Source organism: Larimichthys crocea, chromosome XII (assembly GCF_000972845.2).
Source record: "Larimichthys crocea isolate SSNF chromosome XII, L_crocea_2.0, whole genome shotgun sequence".
NCBI classification, from domain to species: Eukaryota; Metazoa; Chordata; class Actinopteri; family Sciaenidae; genus Larimichthys; species Larimichthys crocea.
In genome coordinates this window covers 11,187,932-11,208,946 of record NC_040022.1, presented here as the reverse complement: position 1 = coordinate 11,208,946, position 21,015 = coordinate 11,187,932, and the positions used below count along the sequence as shown (strand labels likewise).

The 21,015-nt window shown below is 40.9% G+C and overlaps 1 protein-coding gene across 1 annotated transcript in view; it reads right to left on the bottom strand.

Annotated features, from left to right (window-relative positions):
- The window catches only part of LOC104936977 (NACHT, LRR and PYD domains-containing protein 12), a 38,621-nt gene extending 21,943 nt beyond the window's left edge, over positions 1–16,678 (bottom strand). Inside the window, 16 exon segments of the mRNA XM_027284987.1 lie at positions 208–254; positions 758–931; positions 2,844–3,017; positions 3,111–3,281; positions 3,766–3,939; positions 4,796–4,969; positions 5,075–5,205; positions 6,153–6,322; positions 12,482–12,571; positions 13,960–13,970; positions 14,251–14,307; positions 14,309–14,963; positions 14,966–15,295; positions 15,298–15,831; positions 16,406–16,509; positions 16,617–16,678. Coding sequence (XP_027140788.1) covers positions 208–254; positions 758–931; positions 2,844–3,017; positions 3,111–3,281; positions 3,766–3,939; positions 4,796–4,969; positions 5,075–5,205; positions 6,153–6,322; positions 12,482–12,571; positions 13,960–13,970; positions 14,251–14,307; positions 14,309–14,963; positions 14,966–15,295; positions 15,298–15,831; positions 16,406–16,509; positions 16,617–16,678 — 3,058 coding nt within the window.
- Between the last annotated feature and the right edge of the window lie 4,337 nt (positions 16,679–21,015).

Here is a 21,015-nt window from a genome sequence, read left to right as displayed (position 1 = left end):
AAGGCAGTTAGGAGCTAGGCGAATCTCTTCGCCACCAGCTTAAACAGTCCTCTAAACTGTCCCGAGAGGGGCTTGAGGATCGGACCCGTGAGACGGAGAGCTGGACTGGTACCACTTGTACAGGGGTTAACTCGGGATCTAACAATATATTTATATATAATATTTTTAGTTTTTTTTTTTCCTTTCAGTAATAAATAAAATACTTACACTTCTTCAGACCAGGTTTTAACCTCTGCACTCCACCATGGTCCACTCTGAAAGAATAAACACTGTTAAAAGAAAAAGCAAATCTATGGTGGCCCTGTGGTCCAAAAACTAGAAAACACAACATTTGAAAGACAGAAAAAACAAAACAACAATTCTTTAGTTGTCTAAAATATTGTTTGTTGTTTTGCTTTCTCAAATGTGATTGTGTTTTCAGCAATGTTATTGTGTTTTGCACATCACCATGACATTGTCTTCCACTGCAGAAAGAGCATTATATATACTTTATTAGAAATGATTTAGCAACATGAGTTCAAATCTATGCTAAACTTTAGTATTACACCTTGGCTCTTGTTTTAGTAGTTTTTGCACACATGTCTATTGATTGTTGATTGATTGATTGATTGATTGAACATTGTTTACTCATTAAAGTCTAATCTTTTTTTCAAAACTAAAACCATTTTTAAGCTCAAGACCAAAGTTAGATCAACATAATCTTATTTTTACTACTACTCCTGTCAAGGAATGAGTGAAAGATCTGTAAGAACCATACTTTAGAGTGTCCAGTCTCCACTGTGGATCCTTCAGGCCAGCATACAGCAGCTTCTCTCCTGATTCTCCTGGATGGTTGTAGCTCAGGTCCAGCTCTTTCAGATGGGAGGGGTTGACACTCAGAGCGGAGGTCAGAGAAGCACAGCCTTCCTCTGTGACCAAGCAGCCTGACAGCCTATTAACAATGACAGTCAGTTAACTGTTGCTTTGACTAAGAAGTTGTGATACCTTCCTAGAAGGTAGAGATTAGAGAACCTTGATGAAAATGTGCACAACAAGTTTGGAATCAGCTGATATACATCATAGCAACAGTGATCCTGGAGCCACAAGCCAAAAAGACCATTGCCCTCCATGGAGAAGGAGGTTGGATGCCAAGATCAGAGGCACATGAAGAGAAGTTAGCCGACTGTCAAAACTACTAAACTAGTAGTACTGGAAGAGCATATGGTAAAAAGAGACATCACATAACACCAATGCCCAGTGCCTAGTAGACTGAAGAGCAGACAACAGTAATCTTCCAGAACAAGAACCAATAACCATCACATTGGCACACATCCAAGTCAGAGTATTAAGTATGAAGTGCAGGACAGCACAGGACCCTGATATGATCCACACCTACTGGCTAAAAAAGCTAACTGCACTCCATGAATGTGTGGCAGCACAAATGAACCAGCTGCTGATGGAAGGGACACTCCCAAGGGCAACAATTCCTGATCATAAAATATCCCCAGAGGGGTCCAACCCCATCCAACTACCGGCCAATCACCTGCCTCTGTAAAACATGGAAGCTTCTGTCATTCATCATAGCAGCTAAGATGAATAGCCACATGGCTCAATACATAAGTAGGGCTCAGGAAGGAATTGGCAGCAATACCAGGTGAGCCAAATATCAGTTACTGGTTAATAAAGCAGTCACCCAAGACCTCAAGACCAGACAGAACAACCTGTGCACCACTTGAACTGACTACAAGAAAGTCTATGATGCCACACACATGGATTCTGGAATACTTGGAGATGTACAATATCGACAGGACATGAAGAGCCTTCATCAAGACTTCAATGGGACTGTAGGAAACCACTCTGGAAGCCAACTCAAAGCCAATTGCACAAGTCACCATCAAGTGTGGAATATAGCAAGGTGGTGCACTATCCCCGCTGCTGTTCTGTATAGGCCTGAACCCCCTTAGTCAGATCATCAGAAAGAGTGGCTACGAATACTAGTTCCAAAGTGGAACAACCATCAACCACCTCCTCTACATGCATGACCTCAAGCTGTATGCTAGGAATGAGTGAGATATCTACTCATTGATCCACCCCACCATAATCTACAGCATTGACATCGGAATGTTGTTCGGGTTAGAGAAGGGGGCAGCTAGGAAGTCAGTCACATCCAAGTACCTACACAGGGTGAGGCACGTTCTGAAGAGTCGGCTAAATGGGAAGAACAAGATCTGAGCCATCAACACGTACTCATTGGCAGTCATCAGATACCCCGCTGGCATAAAAAGTTGGCCAAGGGAGGAAATAGAAGCCACTGATATCAAGACATGGAAGCCCCTTACAAAGCATGGAGGGTTTCACCCCAAATCCAGCACCCTGAGGCTGAAGAAGAAGAAGTGGCTGACATGAAGAAATCCTACCGGTGGCTGGAAAAGGCTGGACTGAAAGAGTGCACAAAAGCACTAATCATGGCAGCACAAGAACAGGCAACCAGGCAGGTACAAGATCAATAGAGCATAGTGCAGAGAACATCTGTACTAAGTATGGGCTGGAAATTCCAAGGTCAAAATGGAAGACACCTCCTAAGGTTGTTGAGAATGACCGAGCCCAGATCCTGTGGGACTTCCATATCCAGACTGACAAGCTGTTGATGGCTAACCAACTTGACATCGTGGTGACAAACAACATAAGAATTATCGTGTCAAGTGTAAATGATACATTTGATGACTGAATTATTACTATTGTTTTTATCTGTTAAAACAGAGATTAAATAAAAGGATGAAGAAGAAATGTCTATATGTGATTCCAAACTTGTGTACAGTATTGTATGTGAGGGAGCATTCATGTCAAAGGAAATTTGTTCTAACCTGAGAGTTTTCAGTCTACATTGAGGACTCTCAAGTCCTGCAGAAAGACGCTTCACTCCTGAATCCTGCAGGTCGTTGTTACTCAGGTCCAGCTCTTTCAGACTAGAAGTCTGGGAGCTGAGAGCTGAGCCCAGAGCTTCACAGCTCCTTTCTGACAGCTTACAGTGAGTCAAGCTGGATAAGAATAAAGGATGATGAAAAATAGACTCTCTGCAACCACAAATGTTTAAAATATTATTTGAAATTAAAAAAAAAATCTTTGCTGACCTGAGAGTTTTCAGTGTACAGTTTGGACTCTCCAGTCCAGCAGACAGGAACTTTACTCCTGAATCCTCCAGGTTGTTGTGACTCAGGTCCAGCACCCTCAAGCTGGAATGGAAGGTGAGCACTGAGGCCAGAACTTCACAGCTTTTTTCTGTCAGGTTACATGAACGTAGTCTGAAGAACAAACATAGGAATAAATTAAAAAATAAAATAAAGAAATAAAGGAAAAAAGTATTTATTGAATACAGGTGGATAATACATACAAAATATAGTATATAAATTAAAGTCAAAACAAAGTTAATAAGATCCATTCAGTAAGTCAAATAATTAGTATGACTGTACCATTCAGCTTTAAATATAGTTATTTTATGGAATAATTCTAATAATTATCTGAGGACATTTTTTCAAGAACCCCCAACATCATTTTTATGGGTGTAAATTCAAAATAAATGTTGAGCAGCCTTTTTGATATTATATATTATATATATTATTTTGGATAATTCTGGTTTTCATTCCCATGATTACTCATAACACCCTTCTCAGGTTTGCAGAGACATTTATCTCCACAGTTTCAGTATCAGTATCAGTATCACACCTTTTGGGACCTGAAGGTAAAAGTGCCAGAAGCCGTTATATCAACCAAATTAAAATGACTGACCTGAGAATCACCAGTTTACTGTGTGGATTCTCCAGTCCAGAACTGAACACCAGCACTCCTGAATCCTGCAGGTCGTTCATACTCAGATCCAAGTTTGTCAGACGGGAGGTCTGGGAGTTAAGGAAAAAAGCCACAGCATCACAGCCTTTCCACGTCACTGAACAGCCAATTAACCTAAAAAAAGAAAAGAAAAGATCAACATTAAAATGCCCGCCTTCTATTCAATCAGACAGAATTGACAAGATTTACAAACATTACAGTAACAGATGTGGGTGTGCTTAGTCATAAGGCTGGCTAACCTGAGGATTTCAAGTCCACAGAGTGGACTCTCCAGCCCCACAGAGAGCCGCTTCACACCGGAGTCCCCCAGGTTGTTGTGGTTAAGGTCGAGCTCTCTAAGACAGGAGGACTGGCAGCTGAGAACTCTGGTAATTCAGATCACAGCCCCTCAGCCTGAAGAAGAATAAAGCAAACACTTTAAAAATAAGTTTTGATCAATGCAGTCTGACAGAAAGTTCTTTTCTTCATATTCCTTTAAGTCTCTTTTTATCATGTCCTGTTCATGTCTTATTATACCTCCTTAAATCTGCATAATTCAGAAGTTACCTATGAGCATAATGTGAGAAGTTGGCATAGGGAGAAAGTGGAAGAACAGCACTCCGTCATTACCATCTCTGAGGTGCCCTGAACGCAGGTGCCCCCCCCAGTTAATTTTCCCCACTCCACAATTTTTATCAATCTACGGACAATAGACTGCACAGTTTGAAAACCATTGCTTTAAAGGAAATTGAAAATTTAATTTCAGTTCATTTCAACCTGCTATATTTCTACAATATTTAGCCATTGTGGCTCTATGACTCATGCTGACTTTATATGGGGCACATGAACATCTCCCAAATTTCATGCCAGTCTATCCATTTTGATTTTCCACATACTGGACCAAGTTCTAAAGACAAAAACAGAAAAATTCAAAAGCAAAACAATTTAACATAGTAATGTAAAATAAAATCTTAAAACAAAGCAAGCAGACCTGAGAATCTCCAGTTTGCATTGTGGACTCTTCAAGCCATCTTTGAACGTCTGGAAACTTGAACTCAGCTTAGTGTTGTAACTCAAGTCGAGCTCTTTCAGATTACAAGACTCGGAACAAAGAACTGAGGCCAGAGCTTGAAAACCTGTGGAAGACAGCTCACAGCCATTCAGCCTGTAAATGGAATAGCCAGAAAATGGATGAGAAAAATCCTGAAAATAGAACATTCACAGTATGTATATATGTAATATGTACATTAAGTTAAGTAAGTACACCCACAAAGATAGTCTGGAAGCTTGAATGACTGGCAGCAGTCTCAGAAGACCTTTCTCAGAAGCAGAGAATTTCTTCAGATCAAACACATCCAACTCATTGTCCGATGACAGTAAGATACAGACCAGAGCTGACCACTGAGCAGGAGCAGTGGCGCCAGCAGAAAAAAAATACAGGTTTTTTGTAGACAGACACCTGAACTGAGGTACTGTTGGATCTCTCTCCACGAGAGAATGATCATTCAGCTCATTGAACAGTGAAATGGTGATGCATTGTCCTGAGGGGGATTCTCCCTGATCTTCTCTTTTATGTACTGGACTATGTCCTGTTGCCTGTAAGCTACTCCTGATTGTTTCATAGGTCTTGGAAGAAGTGCTTGATATTTTTCTGCTGCAGCGAGAGGCCATAGGAAGCGGAACGGAGGAACAAGACCTGATGTCCCATTCGGACTCGTAAAGCCTTGTTGAACTGCACAGCCTAGAACTGGTTTGTTACTGCACATTGCCTCTGTGATGAGCACAAGATGTGTTGGGAGGGCATGACTGATCTTCAGACAAATGTTGACAAACCCGAGTTGATGAATGATACGATGACATGAACAGCAGCAAGGAACTCCTGAAGCTCAATGGACAAAGCCTAAAAATCTGTCCTGTTCATCCCACGTCCCTCTTTAAAAGCTCTGTGAAGAACACAGTAGATGCTCTAATATCAATGCCAACTCCATAAGATCTGCTTCAGGAAGATCAGATTGCCTTTCTGCAGCTGCTCAAAAGCAAGTTTTCCCAGAGACAGAACCATCTTGCTGGTCTCAGGGTTCCAGAGTGGATCTGTCGCAGCTCTTTCCACAATCGAATGAGAAAGTGAACATACATCATCAGGCCAAGGTCTTAGGGAAGCTCCTTCTGTCACTGGTTTTGTAATACATCCTCTCCAGAACGGCTGCTGTGATCCAACAAGAAGGAGGTTGGCACATAATGTGAGGCTTTGTGATGACTAACGTGGTGTGAGATGTTCGCGACAGCTCCTTATTCCTGAATCTCTTCCTGAAGTACTCCTCCTTTTTTGGATCAGTGAAGCCTCTCACCTCCGTCACCATGTCAATGTACCCTGAAGGAATTTGACTGGCTGCCTCAGGTGATGTGGTTATCCAGAGGCAGGCAGATGGGAACAGTTTCCCCATGATGAGGTTTGTTAGCAGCACGTCTACTGAAGCTGATTCAGCGATATCAGCCAGGATCTCATTGTTGTGGAAGTCTAAAGAAAGTTGACACTCATCCAGACCATCGAGGATAAACATAATCTGGAGTTTATCAAAAGCAGATATTCCTGCTTCTTTGGTATCAGTAAAGAAGTGATGAAGAAGGCCCACCCAGCTGTATTTTTCTCCTTAATCAAATTCAACTCTCGGAAAGATTGGAAATATGATCTGTATGTTGTTGTTGACTTTGTCTTCAGCCCAGTCTAGGGCAAACTTCTGTGTCATGATTGTTTTCCCAATACCAGCCACTCCTTTTGTCCAGTAATGTGTCGAACTGATCCATTTTGTGCTTGGTAAGCCTCAAAGAAGTCTCCTATATTGATAGTGTGTTCCAAATGAACTGTTTTGCTGGTAGCTGTTGTGGTTTGTCTGATCTTTGGCACACAGATGCTTTCTGTCTTTTCCTCTGTCAGATGGAGCTCAGTGTAAGCTCATTCAGCAACAACGCGCTTTCCAAATTTTGTCGAAAACAAATGCTGCAAACTGTCTTCTTCAGGTTGGATTTTAGTTTACACTGGCAGCAGTGAGAGACTCTGAAAAAAGAAGCAGCAGATATGCGATGGAGGGATGGCCACAAAACACAGTTTAATATTTCTACATTACCGATTCAGCAGAACCTATAATTTCTGAAAAAAAGACTTTCATGCAACCAATCTAATCCCTAAAACCTTTTTTGTATTTATTATGTTTACAGATTGATCAAATTTAAACTGATGTTTGGGGTATTTGGTTTAAGGAAAAATTGGTACAGGTGCACTTTTTTGCAGGAAGGAGAGCATGACCGGCCCTACAAGACGATTGGTTTATCTGCTATTCTCCCGATTCACCTACATGGTTAAAAGTCCTATATAATATAAGGTATTTAAGTTGATTAATTATAATTGTTATGATAGAATTGGAAATGTAACAAATGGTAACCTGAAATGCAGTACAACATGCTAAAACAGACAGGCTGAGTAGTATACAGGCACACGGACGTATGAGGATCATCATGGAGGAAAAAGGTACCAAACAGCTCGCACAGTGGTTATAAGCCAGCGTAAAACTCATAACTGCATTTATAAACTGTTCCAACTTTATGCATGTATTTGTTTGCTCCTACTTACTTTGGATGTTGAGTTGGAGGTTCAGATAATGCTGCACACAAGTATTTTTTTTTATCAACTTCAAAACTTTGATGATCACCTCCACTGCATTTATGTTGTAGTTTTCTTTTGATCTCATCCACGGTGTCCATCCTGTCTGCATTCTGTAATGGCTCTTTGAGATGCGGGAAGCTTTCCAAGCCCTAGCCTGCTGCAGGAAACTTTAAAACTTGTTTAAACTCATCTGTCAAGTGTTCCAATGTTTCCAGCAGCGGCAGGTGTGCCATGGTGTCTTCTGCTGTAATACCAGTGTCAATTAATAACCCAACATATCTTTACAGGTTATGTTGTTATGTTATGTTGGTTTATGTTATGTTAGATATGATGTTATGTTTATGTTATGTTATGTTTATGTTATGTTCGCCAGGTTTAGAGGTCAGTTAACTCATATAAGTTAATAAGTTCTCAGTTAAGCCCCCAATTAAGAAAAAAATATATTTTTTAGAATAATTATCCAGTTATTACAACATATCTTGAAACCTGACAAAGTTATGTATATCGGCACAATTGAAGGAACAGTCCACTGTAAATCTATCTCTTGAGCACTGAATACTGACCAACCTGCCGGCTTGAACGGTGCCTCTGAAACGTTTGTAGCTCTTTGTGGCAGCAGCAGGTCAGCTTAGAATGAAATGAAAAAAGAGTGAAACAAATCAAAGAGGCAACATCAAATAATCAACTGGCAACATATTACACATCAGTATATTACATATTGAAGTGTGTTAGCAGAAGAGAGTATCTGTATGGCTATAAAAAACAACATTACCAGTGACTAAAAAATATATAGTTTTCAAGAAATAAAACAAATTCATGATATCAAAAACCCACAGTACTGCAAGACAAATATAATATTAACTGTAAACAATACCTTTTCATGGTGAAAAGAGCCTGCTGCCACACTAAGACAGAGAGCGATGAGTTCATTTATCACCGTCATCACGACAGCTCAGAGGACTCACAGATCGCCATTATACAGAGTATCAAGAGAGATTCATCATTACTGCACAGGTTCAGACTTAAGAGCTGGCTTTTGAAATATTTTATACCATGGTCAGGGATGAACTATACTTTATGTAGATCACATATCCACCACAGGAAGTTACACATGCCCTGTCATTTACAAATTGACAAATTGTGCGTGCTTTAATTGAAACTGTTCACCAAAGAGTAAAAACAGTAAATTGAGGTTTTATGTGCAGCCACTTCCTGGTTCTTCTTTAGTCGCCTGACCCTTTTTTGACATTTAAGTTTCTGTTCAGACTGAACAAACAAGATTTAATATAATAGTGAGCTTTAAAGAAGCTGGTTGGTGGATTCTGTTACTGTCAGACAGAGCAAGAACAGAACAAGAGTATGAAAGCAAAACAGCATATTTCCCAGAATAGCAAACTATTGCTTTGATATACGGCAGTGAACAAACGGGTAAATCCAGTTACAAATCTTGGCCCACACTTGACTTTTTTTAGTTTAACTCTAAATGATAGAACTATGTGTGAATGAAGACCAAATACTTTAAAACAAGCTATCTGTGCAGGGGATTTGACAGACATCAAAGCCTCTGCTATCTTTTGGTTATTCTGTGAAAGTAGTAAGTGAGAAAACAGTACCTTTCTTTCCAGTCTGAGGTCTTGTTTACGGTTCCTCCTCCAGCTCAAGGGTTTAAATCTGTGACGTTACTCATGTACAGTACATCACGTTAATTCCTTTGTGAGATATGAGTATATGCTGTTCGGTGGTGCATTAACTTTGAAGTTCCCCTTTACAGTGTCTAAAAAATCAGGATCTACAATGATTAGAAAGTGTGTTGAGTTGTACGTCTGTCATTGTGAAGTGTTTCAGGTATGTACAGCACAAAAACTAGAATATTACCCAAAATGAGGAAATAATGACTCATGTTTTACTGTTAGGGATTTCCACCCAACCTTTTCATACAAGATGCAATGAGTAAAATAACTAGAATTACTAATTTACGCTTCTTACTGTTAATGGGAATTTAGGCTCAGAGAAAATAGTATATACTGACTTGCATTCAGGACAAGTGCAGATTTCAAAGTGCATCTTGTAATTTGTCGACTTGTTATAAGGGATGTAACATTCATTTAAATTGTGCCTCCTGCTACCTGCAAAAGACAAACACCATCCTGACTCATTCCACCCTGCCATCACCTGTTTGAACTGTTACCCTCCAGGAAACGATGCAGGTCTATAAAAACATGCACCACACGAGATTCCTGAACAGGTTTTATCCTAAGCCATCTCTGTGCTGAAAGCAAAATAATGATCTTTTTAACTGCACTTGGCATTGTTATGGAATTGTCTATCCTTAGGTAACACAAGGTCACGTGTGGGCCTTGAGGTCCTCGGCAGTATTAATTATTTGGCTTTGACTCAGTGCCACCATATCTCAACACTGTGGTGGCCAGGGTCAAAGAGACCTGTTGCTGCCTTCATAGTCATAATAGATAGCTTGCCATTGACGTTCCAATCTGCGTAAACAGACATCTGTGTCTCCAGACTAGAATATGCTGACAATAACACCTCCATGGGTAAAGACATTCACTTTGACTGATTCTGGGTGTGCAGTATTTGTGGTGTTATCTTTGGGTTTAAAGTCGATCCACCAGCACGAGTTTGGCAGAACGTGAGACTGACTCAGGCACTTCTGATGAACTTTGACAGTGTCTCTAATTCTCCTTGATCAAGCATCAATAAATAATACAGCTTAAGACATCAGAGGCTCTTGAACACTTTCTTCCTTCCTGACCTCACCATTGACCTTTGACTTCAGCAATTTCTCCAAAAGGCATGAATGAGAGAAACACAATTTATGTGTGACATGAAATGGGAGAATATTTATTACGCATTTATTACTTCTTTTATTATTATTTTTATTCTATGCTGAGCACAGTTCTTGAGTGCATTTACTGCTTTCTAAAATTTTTACTTAATTATAAGAGATAAAGATGAATTCTGTGTTTCTAAATTGTTTGAAAGTCAGCCAATAGAGTCGCTTTGTTCCTTGCCTTGAGTCATCATGGATAATTCTGTAAAGAACCAAGGCCTTGATTTTTCTTTAAACCTAAGCTATTTAAGTGTGTTCATCAATGATAGTGTGTAATACAATTAACCCAAAGACACACATATGTTCAAATGGTATTAGTCAAATACAATAGGTCAGCTAAATTAAAGCTTTCAGGGTTATTATTAGTGTGAACGGTCCAAATGATCCTGCATACAACAGTATACTAACCAGACTCACCTCACCTGTGTCGGATTAGGTTCTTTATCTGGTAAATAAGATGCTGAGACGGATTTTTACGTTGAGCGTCTTTACTTCCATTACCACACTTAACAGTAACTCGTGGCTCAGTCCAACCAAACATAACCTGAGGTTTCCCCTGCAACACCGCCCCCTGGTGTCCTGGCATAATGCTCTACATAAACTGTACATATCCAGATTCTCCCCTTCTGAGAAATGTTAGTCTATTTACATGCATAGCACATTTGCATTAACAAGTTAACCTTACTGTTATCACATGTTGTGCTCAATTCTTATAACAATTACCTCAAAGAGTTTACCAACCTTACTACTGTAAGAACCCATTCTTAAAGTTAAGCAAATACAAAACGTGAAGTTGCCTCCATACTCAACCGAACTCCTCCCACGCCCGAGTTTTTGCCTCTTGCAACCACCGAGGCCGCATACCGCTTGGCATGTCGATACCCGTGCAGCTGCTTCAGGACTCCCCACAGGCCAGAAGTTTTAGGCCTCCTTCTTCAGCATGACGGATCCCTCACCGCCGGTGTCCACCAGCGGGGTTGGGGGCCACCGCCACGACAGGCACGACCACCTTACGGCCACAGCTCCCGTCGGCCACCTCGACAATGAGGAACGGAACAAGGTCCACTCGGACTCAATGTCCCCCGCCCCCCCCGGACATGAGCGAAGCTCTCCCGGAGGTGTGGAGTTTGAAACTCTTTCGACAGAGATTCAGCCAGACATTCCCAGCAAACCCGCCAGAACGTTTGGGCCTGCCAGGTCTGACCGCCATCCTCCCACCATCGGAGCCAACTCCACCACCAGGTGGTGATCAGTTGACAGCGCCCCGCCCCTCTTCACCCGAGTGTCCAAAACATGTGGCCGCAAGTCTGACGACACGACCACAAAGTCGCATCACGAACACGGCCGAGGGCGTCCTGGTGCCAAGTGCACATGTGGACACCCTTATGCTTGAACATGGTGTTTCGTTTGGACAATCCATGAGCACCAGAAGTCCAATAACAAGAACACACTTGGGGTTCAGATCAGGGGGCCGTTTCCTCCCATTACGCCCCTCCGGTCTCATGTCGCCGCCCACGGTGAGCATTGAAGTCCCCCAGGAGGACGAGGGAGTCCCCAGAGGGAGCGCTCTCCAGCACCCCTCTAAAGACTCCAAAAAGGGTGGGTACTCTGAACTGCCATTCGGTGCATAAGCACGACGACAGTCAGGACCCGTCCCCCCACCCGAAGGCGAAGGGAGGCTACCTCTCGTCCACCGGGGTGAACCCCAACGTACAGGTGCCGAGCCGGGGGAAACAAGCAGTCCCACCCCCGCTCTGCGCCTCTCGCCTGGGGCAACTCCAGAGTGGTAGAGCGTCCAGCCCTCTCAGGAAACTGGTTCCGGAACCCACGCTGTGCGTCGAGGCAGCCGACTATATCTAGCCGGTACCGCTCTCAACCCTCGTGCACCAGTCAGGCTCCTTCCCCGCCAGAGAGTGACGTTCCACGTCCCCAGAGCCACTTCTGCAACTGGGGTCGGACCCGCCAGGGCCCCACCTCGACTGCCGCCTATCTCTTTTCGCACCGCTCCCCCCCTGAGAACCCCTCCCCATGGGTGGTGGGCCCATGGGAAGGGGGCCCATGTCGACTTTTTCGGCTGTGCCCGCCGGCCCCATGGGTTGGACCCGACCACCAGGCGCTCGCCGTTATACAACCAAATAAAATGACTGACCTGAGAATCACCAGTTTACTGTGTGGATTCTCCAGTCCAGAACTGAACACCAGCACTCCTGAATCCTGCAGGTCGTTCGTACTCAGATCCAAGTTGTCAGACGGGAGGTCTGGGGTTAAGGAAAAAAGCACACAGCATCACAGCCTTTCCACGTCACGAACAGCCAATTACCTAAAAAAAAAGAAAGAAAAGATCAACAATTAAAATGCCTGCCTTCTATTCAATCAGACAGAATGGACAAGATTTACAAACATTACAGTAACAGATGTAGGTGTGCTTAGTCATTAGGCTGGCTAACCTGAGGATTTCAAGTCTACAGTGTGGACTCTCCAGCCCCACAGAGAGCCACTCCACACCTGAGTCCCCCCAGTGTTTGGCGGTTAAGGTCCAGCTCTCTAAGACAGGAGGACTGGCAGCTGAGAACTGAAGACAGAGCTTCCACAACTCTGGTAATTCAGATCACAGCCTCCAGCCTGAAGAAGAATAAAGCAAACACTTTAAAATAAGTTTGATCAATGCAGTCTGACAGAAAGTTTTTTCATCATAGTTCCTTTAAGTTCTCTTGTGGGAATAGTTTAGATGCAGCTTCCTAAAAGTGTGGAAAAAATGCGAAGCCGGAGGCCGAGCGGTCTTTTTACCTTTTATATAAAGGAAATAAAGTATACACGACAGATCACATTCAGTAGCTTTATTTTTTCTGATTTTCTTCTTCGAAAAAAGTTTCTTTTTCGCCCTCCTTTTGTGAACACTAAACGCATCTACTGGCAATTCTGAATAACAACACTAACGTTAACTCCAAATAATCTGCTGCTTTAAGTGTATTTTTAAAAACTCTGTTTACTATTTATCTTTTAATTCCAAATAAAATGAAGTAATTAATTAGCATTACTTAAAGTGCTTTAACAAAAAAGAATACAACAATCATGTCCTGTTCATGTCTTTTAAACCTCCTTAAATCTGCATAATTCAGAAGTTACTATGAGCATAATGTGAGAGTTGGCAGAGGGAGAAAGTGGAAACAGCACTCCACATTACCACTCTTGAGGTGCCCTGAATGCAGTTCCCTCCCAGTTCATTTTCACCACTCACACAATTTTTATCAATCTACTGAAAAATAGACTGAACAGTCTGAAAACCATTGCTTTAAAGGAAAATTTCAGTTCATTTCAACCCTGCTAAATTTCTACAAAATAATAGCACATTGTGGCTCTATGACTCATGCTATCTGTGGCAATCTATCCATTTAAATTTCCATATACTTGACCAATCTAAAACAGAAAAATTCAAAAGCAAAACAGTTTGATATAGTAAAGTCAAATAAAATCAGCAAGCAGACCTGAGAATCTCCAGTTTGCATTGTGGACTCTTCAAGCCATCTTTAACGTCTGAAAACTTGAACTCAGCTTAGTGTTGTAACTCAAGTCAAGCTCTTTCAGATTACAAGACTCGGAACAAAGAACGGAGGCCAGAGCTTGAAAACCTGGGAAGACAGCTCACAACCATTCAGCCTGTAAATGGAATAGCCAGAAAATGATGAGAAAAATCCTGAAATAGAACATTCACAGTATATATATATATATATATATATAATATGTACATTAAGTTAAGTAAGTACACCCACAGAAATAGTCTGCAAGCTTGAACGATTGGCAGCAGTCTCAGAAGACCTTCCTCAGAAGCAGAGAATTTCTCTAGATCAAACACATCCAACTCATTGTCCGATGACAGTAAGATGCAAACCAGAGCTGACCACTGAGCAGGAGACAGGTTTTTTTGTAGACAGACTACCTGAACTGAGGTAGTGGGATCTCCTCCACGAGAGAATGATCATTCAGCTCATTGAGACGTGAAATAGGTTATTGCATTGTCTGGAGGGGGATTCTCCCTGATCTTCTCTTTGATGTACTGGACTATGTCCTGGTTGCTCTGTAAGCTACTCCCTGATTGTTTCAATAGGTCTTGAAGAAGTGCTTGATTTTTCTGCAGCGAGAGGCCAATGAGGAAGCGGAGGAACAAGACCTGATGTCCATTCGGACTCTGTAAAGCCTTGTTGACTGCACCCTCAAAGAGGTGTTTTACTGCACATTGCTCTGTGATGAGCACAGATTGTTGGGAGGCTGACTGATCTTCAGACAAGAGGTTGACACCGGAGTTGATGAATGATACGATGACATGAACAGCAGCAAGGAACTCCTGAAAGCTCAAATGGACAAAGCTAAAAAGTCTGTCCTGGTTCATCCCACGGTCCTCTTTAAAGATCTGTGAGAACACAGTAGATGCTCTAATATCAATGCCACACTCCATAAGATCTGCTTCATGGAAGATCAGATTGCCTTTCTGCAGCTGCTCAAAAGCAAGTTTTCCCAGAGACAGAACCATCTTGCTGGTCTCAGGGTTCCAGAGTGGATCTGTCTGAGCCCTTCCACAATCTAATAGAAAGTGAACATACATCTCAGTCAAGGTCTTGGGAAGCTCTCTTCTGTCACGGGTTTTTAATACACCTCCAGAACTGCTGCTGTGATCCAACACAAGACTGGGATGTGGCACATAATGTGGAGGCTTTGTGATGACTTAACGTGGGTGATGATTCTGCTGGACAGCTCCTTATTCCTGAATCTCTTCCTGAAGTACTCCTCCTTTTTTGGATCAGTGAAGCCTCTCACCTCCGTCACCATGTCAATGTACCCTGAAGGAATTTGACTGGCTGCCTCAGGTGATGTGGTTATCCAGAGGCAGGCAGATGGGAACAGTTTCCCCATGATGAGGTTTGTTAGCAGCACGTCTACTGAAGCTGATTCAGCGATATCAGCCAGGATCTCATTGTTTGTGAAGTCAAAGAAAGTTGACACTCATCCAGACCATCGAGGATAAACATAATCTGGAGTTTATCAAAAGCAGATATTCCTGCTTCTTTGGTATCAGTAAAGAAGTGATGAAGAAGGCCCACCCAGCTGTATTTTTTCTCCTTAATCAAATTCAACTCTCGGAAAGCGATTGGAAATATGATCTGTATGTTGTTGTTGACTTTGTCTTCAGCCCAGTCTAGGGCAAACTTCTGTGTCATGATTGTTTTCCCAATACCAGCCACTCCTTTTGTCAGTAATGTTCGAACTGATCCATTTTGGCTTGGTAAGCCTTCAAAGAAGTCTCCTATATTGATAGTGTGTTCCAAATGAACTGTTTTGCTGGTAGCTGTTGTGGTTTGTCTGATCTTTGGCACACAGATGCTTTCTGTCTTTTCCTCTGTCATATGGAGCTCAGTGTAGATCTCATTCATCAACAACTGCTTTCCAGATTTTGTCGAAAACAAATGCTGAAACTTCTTCTTCAGGTTGGATTTTAGTTTACGCTGGCATTCAGTGAGAGACTCTGAAAAAAGAATCAGCAGATATGCTATGGAGGGATGCACAAACACATTTATATTTCTACATTACCTATTCAGCATAACCTATAATTTCTGAAAAAAGACTTTCATGCAACCAATCTAATCCCTCTAAACCTTTTTTGTATTTTTTTTTTTAAAGATTATGGATCAAATTTAAGACTGATGGTGGCTATTTGTTTTAGGAAATGGTACGTGCACCTTTTTTTTCAGGAAGGCAAGTATGACCTGTAAATACGATTGGTTTACATGCATTCCTATACTAATGGTTTACATATTAATTATTATTATATTATTTAATTTTAATTATTAATATTATATATGAAAATGTTTTACAAATGTTTTAACCTGAAATAGGTCAAACACAATGCTAACAATCATACAGGCTTAGTAGTATACAGGTTTCACACTTGGATCATATGTGTTGGATCATATGATTGGATTGGAAAAATTGGTATCCAAACATCTCTAGTCACAGGTGGTATCCCAGCGTAACTCATAACACTGCATTTATAACTCTGTTCCAACTTCTATGCATGTATTTGTTTGCCTCCTACTTACCTTTGGATGTTGAGTTGAGGTTCAGTAAATGCTGCACCAAGTCATTTTTTTTTATCAACTTCAAAACTTTGATGATCACCTCCACTGCATTTTGTTGTAGTTTTCTTTGATCTCATCCACGGTGTCCATCCTGTCTGCATTCTGTAATTGGCTCTTTGAGATTGCAGGGAAGCTTTCCAAGGCCTCAGCCTGCTGCAGGAACCATTTAAACTTTTTAAACTCTTCATCTGTCAAGTGTTCCAATGTTTCCAGCAGCTCGGCAGGTGTTGCCATGGTTTCTTCCTGCTGTAATACCAGTGTCAATTAATAACCCAACATATCTTTTACATGTTATGTATGTTATGTTATGTTAGTTATGTTATGTTATTTTGTTATGTTATGTTATGTTATGTTAGTTTGTTGAAGGTTTTAGTCAGGTTAGTTACTCATATAAGTTAATAAGTTTCCAGTTAACCCCCTCAATTAAGAGAAACAATAATATTTTTAGATAATAATTATCCGGCTTAGTTACAACATAACTTGAAACCTGACATAAAGTATGTATATCGGCACAATTGAAGGAACAGTCCACTGTAATCTACTCTTGAGCACGGAATACTGACCACCGTGCCGGCTTGAACGGTGACCTCTGAAACGTTTGTAGCTCTTTGTGGCAGCAGCAGTCAGCTTAGAATGAAAATGAAAAAAAGAGTGAATCAAACCAAAGAGGCAACATCAAAATAATCCAACTGGCAACATATTACACATCAGTATATTACATATTGAAGTGTGTTACAGAAGAGAGTATGTCTGTATGTAAACTATACAACATTATCCACGTGAACAAAAAATTATATTTCAAGAAATAAAACAATTCATGATATCAAAAACCCCACAGTACGCAAGACAAATAAATATAACTGTAAACAATACCTTTTCTGGTGAAAAGAGCTGCTGCCACACTAAAGACAGAGAGCGATGAGTTCATTTATCACCAGTCATCACTGACAGCCTCAGAGGACCTCACAGATCAGCATTATACAAGAGTATCAAGAGAGATTCATCATTACTGCACAGGTTCAGACTTAAGAGCTGGCTTTTGAAATATTTTATACCATGGTCAGGATGAACTAATACTTTATGTTAGATCCATATCCACCAACAGGAAGTTACACATGCCCTGTCATTTTACAAATTGACAAATTGTTGTAGCTTTAATTGAAACTTTCACCAAAGAGTAAAAACAGTAATTGAGTTTTATGTGCAGCCACTTCCTGGTTCTCTTTAGTCGCCTGACCCTTTTTTGACATTAAGTTTCTGTTCAGATTGAACAAACAAGATTTAATATAATAGTCAGCTTTAAAGAAGCTGGTTGGTGGATTCTGTTACAGTCAACAGAGCAAGAACAAACAAGAGTATGAAAGCAAAACAGCATATTTCCCAGAATAGCAAACTATTGCTTTGATATACGGCAGTGAACAAACGGGTAAATCCAGTTACAAATCTTGTCCCACACTTGACTTTTTATGTTTAACTCTAAATGATAGAACTATGTGTGAATGAAGACCAAATACTTTAAAACAAGCTATCTGTGCAGGGGATTTGACAGACATCAAAGCCTCTGCTATCTTTTGGTTATTCTGTGAAAGTAGTAAGTGAGAAAACAGTACCTTTCTTTCCAGTCTGAGGTCTTGTTTACGGTTCCTCCTCCAGCTCAAGGGTTTAAATCTGTGACGTGTTGACACCTGACAAGCCAGGGCAAAGAAAAGGAAGAGGAACCTGAAGGTTACTCATGTACAGTACACCACGTTAATTCCTTTGTGAGAACAAAACCTTTTTTTTTGTAACCAAATATGAGTATATGCTGCGGTGGTGCATTAACTTTGAAGTTCCCCTTTACAGTGTCTAAAAACAGGATCTACAATGATTAAAGTGTGTTGATTTGTACGTCTGTATGTGAAGTGTTTCAGGTATTACAGCACAAAAACAAAATATTACCCAATGAGGAAATAATGACTCATGTTTTACTGTTAGGGATTTCCACCCAACCTTTTCATACAAGATGCAATGAGTAAAATAACTAGAATAACTAATTATACGCTTCTTACTGTTAATTGGGAATTTAGGCTCAAGAGAATAGTATATACTGACTTGCATTCAGGACAAAGTGCAGATTTCAAAGTGCATCTGTAATTTGTCAGACTTGTTAATAAGGGATGTAAGATTCATTTAAATTGTGCCTCCTGCTACTGCAAAAGACAAACACCATCCTGACTCATTCCACCTGCCACCTGCCATCACCTGTTGGAACTGTTACCCCCAGGAAACGCTGCAGGTCTAAAAAACATGCACACGAGATTCCTGAACAGGTTTATCCTAAAGCCATCTCGTGTGCTGAAAGCAAAATAATGATCTTTTAACTGCATACATTGGCATTGTTATGGAATTGTCTATCCTTAGGTAACACAAGGTCACGTGTGGGCCTGGAGGTCCTCGGCAGTATTATATTTTGGCTTTGACCAGTGCCAGTCATCTCAACACTGTGGTGGCCAGGGTCAAAGAGACCTGTTGCCGCCTTCATAGTCATAATAGATAGCTTGCCATTTGACGTTCCAATCTGTGTAAACAGACATCTGTGTCTCCATAATAGAATATGCTGACAAACACCTCCAGAGTAAAGACATTCTCTTTGACTGATTCTGGGTGTGTAGTATTTGTGTGTTCTTTGGGTTAAAGTCGATCCACCAGCACGAGTTCGGCAGAACGTGAGACTGACTCAGGCACTTCTGATGTACTTTGACAGTGTCTCTAATTCTCCTGACAAGCATCAATAAATATTACAGCATAAGACATCAGAGGCTCCTGAACACTTCTTCTTCCTGACCTCACCATTGACCTTTGACTTCAGCAATATCTATGTGTGACATGAAAGGGGAGAATATTTATTACGCATTTATTACTCTTTTATATTATTATTTTTATCATGCGGAGCACAGTTCTTGAGTGCATTTGAATTTGTTGTATGTTTGCACAAGGACAATACAGATATCTTTAATGCAGGAGGACACGAGCCAAATTGATTTTCAGCAACAGTGTGTTGCATGGCATTATTTATGAAGCAGTCATTGGGTGTAACCACAGAGAAAAAAGGATTTCTTAGATTTACATTAACGCTTTCTAAAATTTTGACTTAATTATAAGAGATAAAGAGGAATCTGTGTTTCTAAATTGTTTGAAAGTCAGCCATAGAGTCGCTTTGTTCCTTGCCTTGAGTCATCATGGATATCTGTAAAGAACCAAGGCCTTGATTTTTCTTAAACCTAAGCTATTTAAGTGTGTTCACAATGATAGTGTGTAATCAATTAACCCAAAGACACACATATGTTCAAATGGTATGTATCAAAATACAATAGGTCAGCTAAATTAAAGCTTCAGGGTATTATTAGGGTGAACGGTCCAAATGATCCTGCAAACAACAGTATACTAACCAGACTCACCTCACCGCTGCTCAACTCGACAGCTTCTTGTGAAAAACCAATGGTTTGAACACCCAAGTAAAAATAGAAACCCCAAGACTGCATAAGTTTAGTGTCGCTCCATTGTGTGTTATTGTTGTAACAAGCCGGCTGAGGGGATGGATTTCGCTTTCGTCCTGGCGAATCGATGACCGGTTTTCTCTTCCTCGTGCTTTTTTTTCCCCTCGTGAACAAGCAGCTGTTGTAATGCATGACAGGCCAGGCGGTTTGGTCCACTTTCAAAAGTGCAGTGTGAAAGTGAACCGAACCGAATGAAGGTGTGAAATTCCCCGGACCTCCTGGTGTGAAAGCGCCATAACAAACACACATTTGAAAAAAATCCCATGAAATGGAAGCTAATGAACATTTTGACTACTGGTGATTTGAAGTCCTGTTCAGTCCAACTGTATTTCACTTCTTTCACGTGTTCAACACTGCAGCCTGTGATACAAGGTTTTAAGGATAACATTCACACAGACACACCACACACATTTGCATAAGATAAACAAATAACAAAAAACAGTTGGTTGACGCATCCAGGTTTATTATTTGAATGTTTTTGCCTAACATAAAATAATCCTGGAGCACACAAGTCGAATTTACATTTTTCTTTGTAACTTCCTCTCCCACAAAGGCGGACAGGCCTTAGGTGTGTACAGTTTTTGGTTTTCATTTGATCCATCAGCCTGCACACCATCTCTCCTCCGCACAACCTGCTTGTGTAAACACTGCTGATCCACAGATCAGAAACAAAATGGCACTGACCTCCACCATCTGACCAGCAGATCATTACATCTTGCTTAGCCAGGAACATCACATATCATGGAAAACAGCCTGACAGTGAAATGAGTATTTTCAGGCTAAAATTTCAAAATAAAATAAACAAAAAACACTCTGTAACATCTTCTAACCCTTCTTAAAGTTATAACTGTTAATGGAAAAAAATTCTAAGCTTATCATATAGATAAAAAAATGTAATGCCTTAACACGTCAGATCTGGACCCGTATTTATCAAGTGTTCAAGGTAAATTTAGGACTAAAAACACTCCACCCTCAGTTTGTAACGTAGGCTTTGTGTTAAGAGTGTTGTTTCCAAACCAAAGCCAAGGATGACAT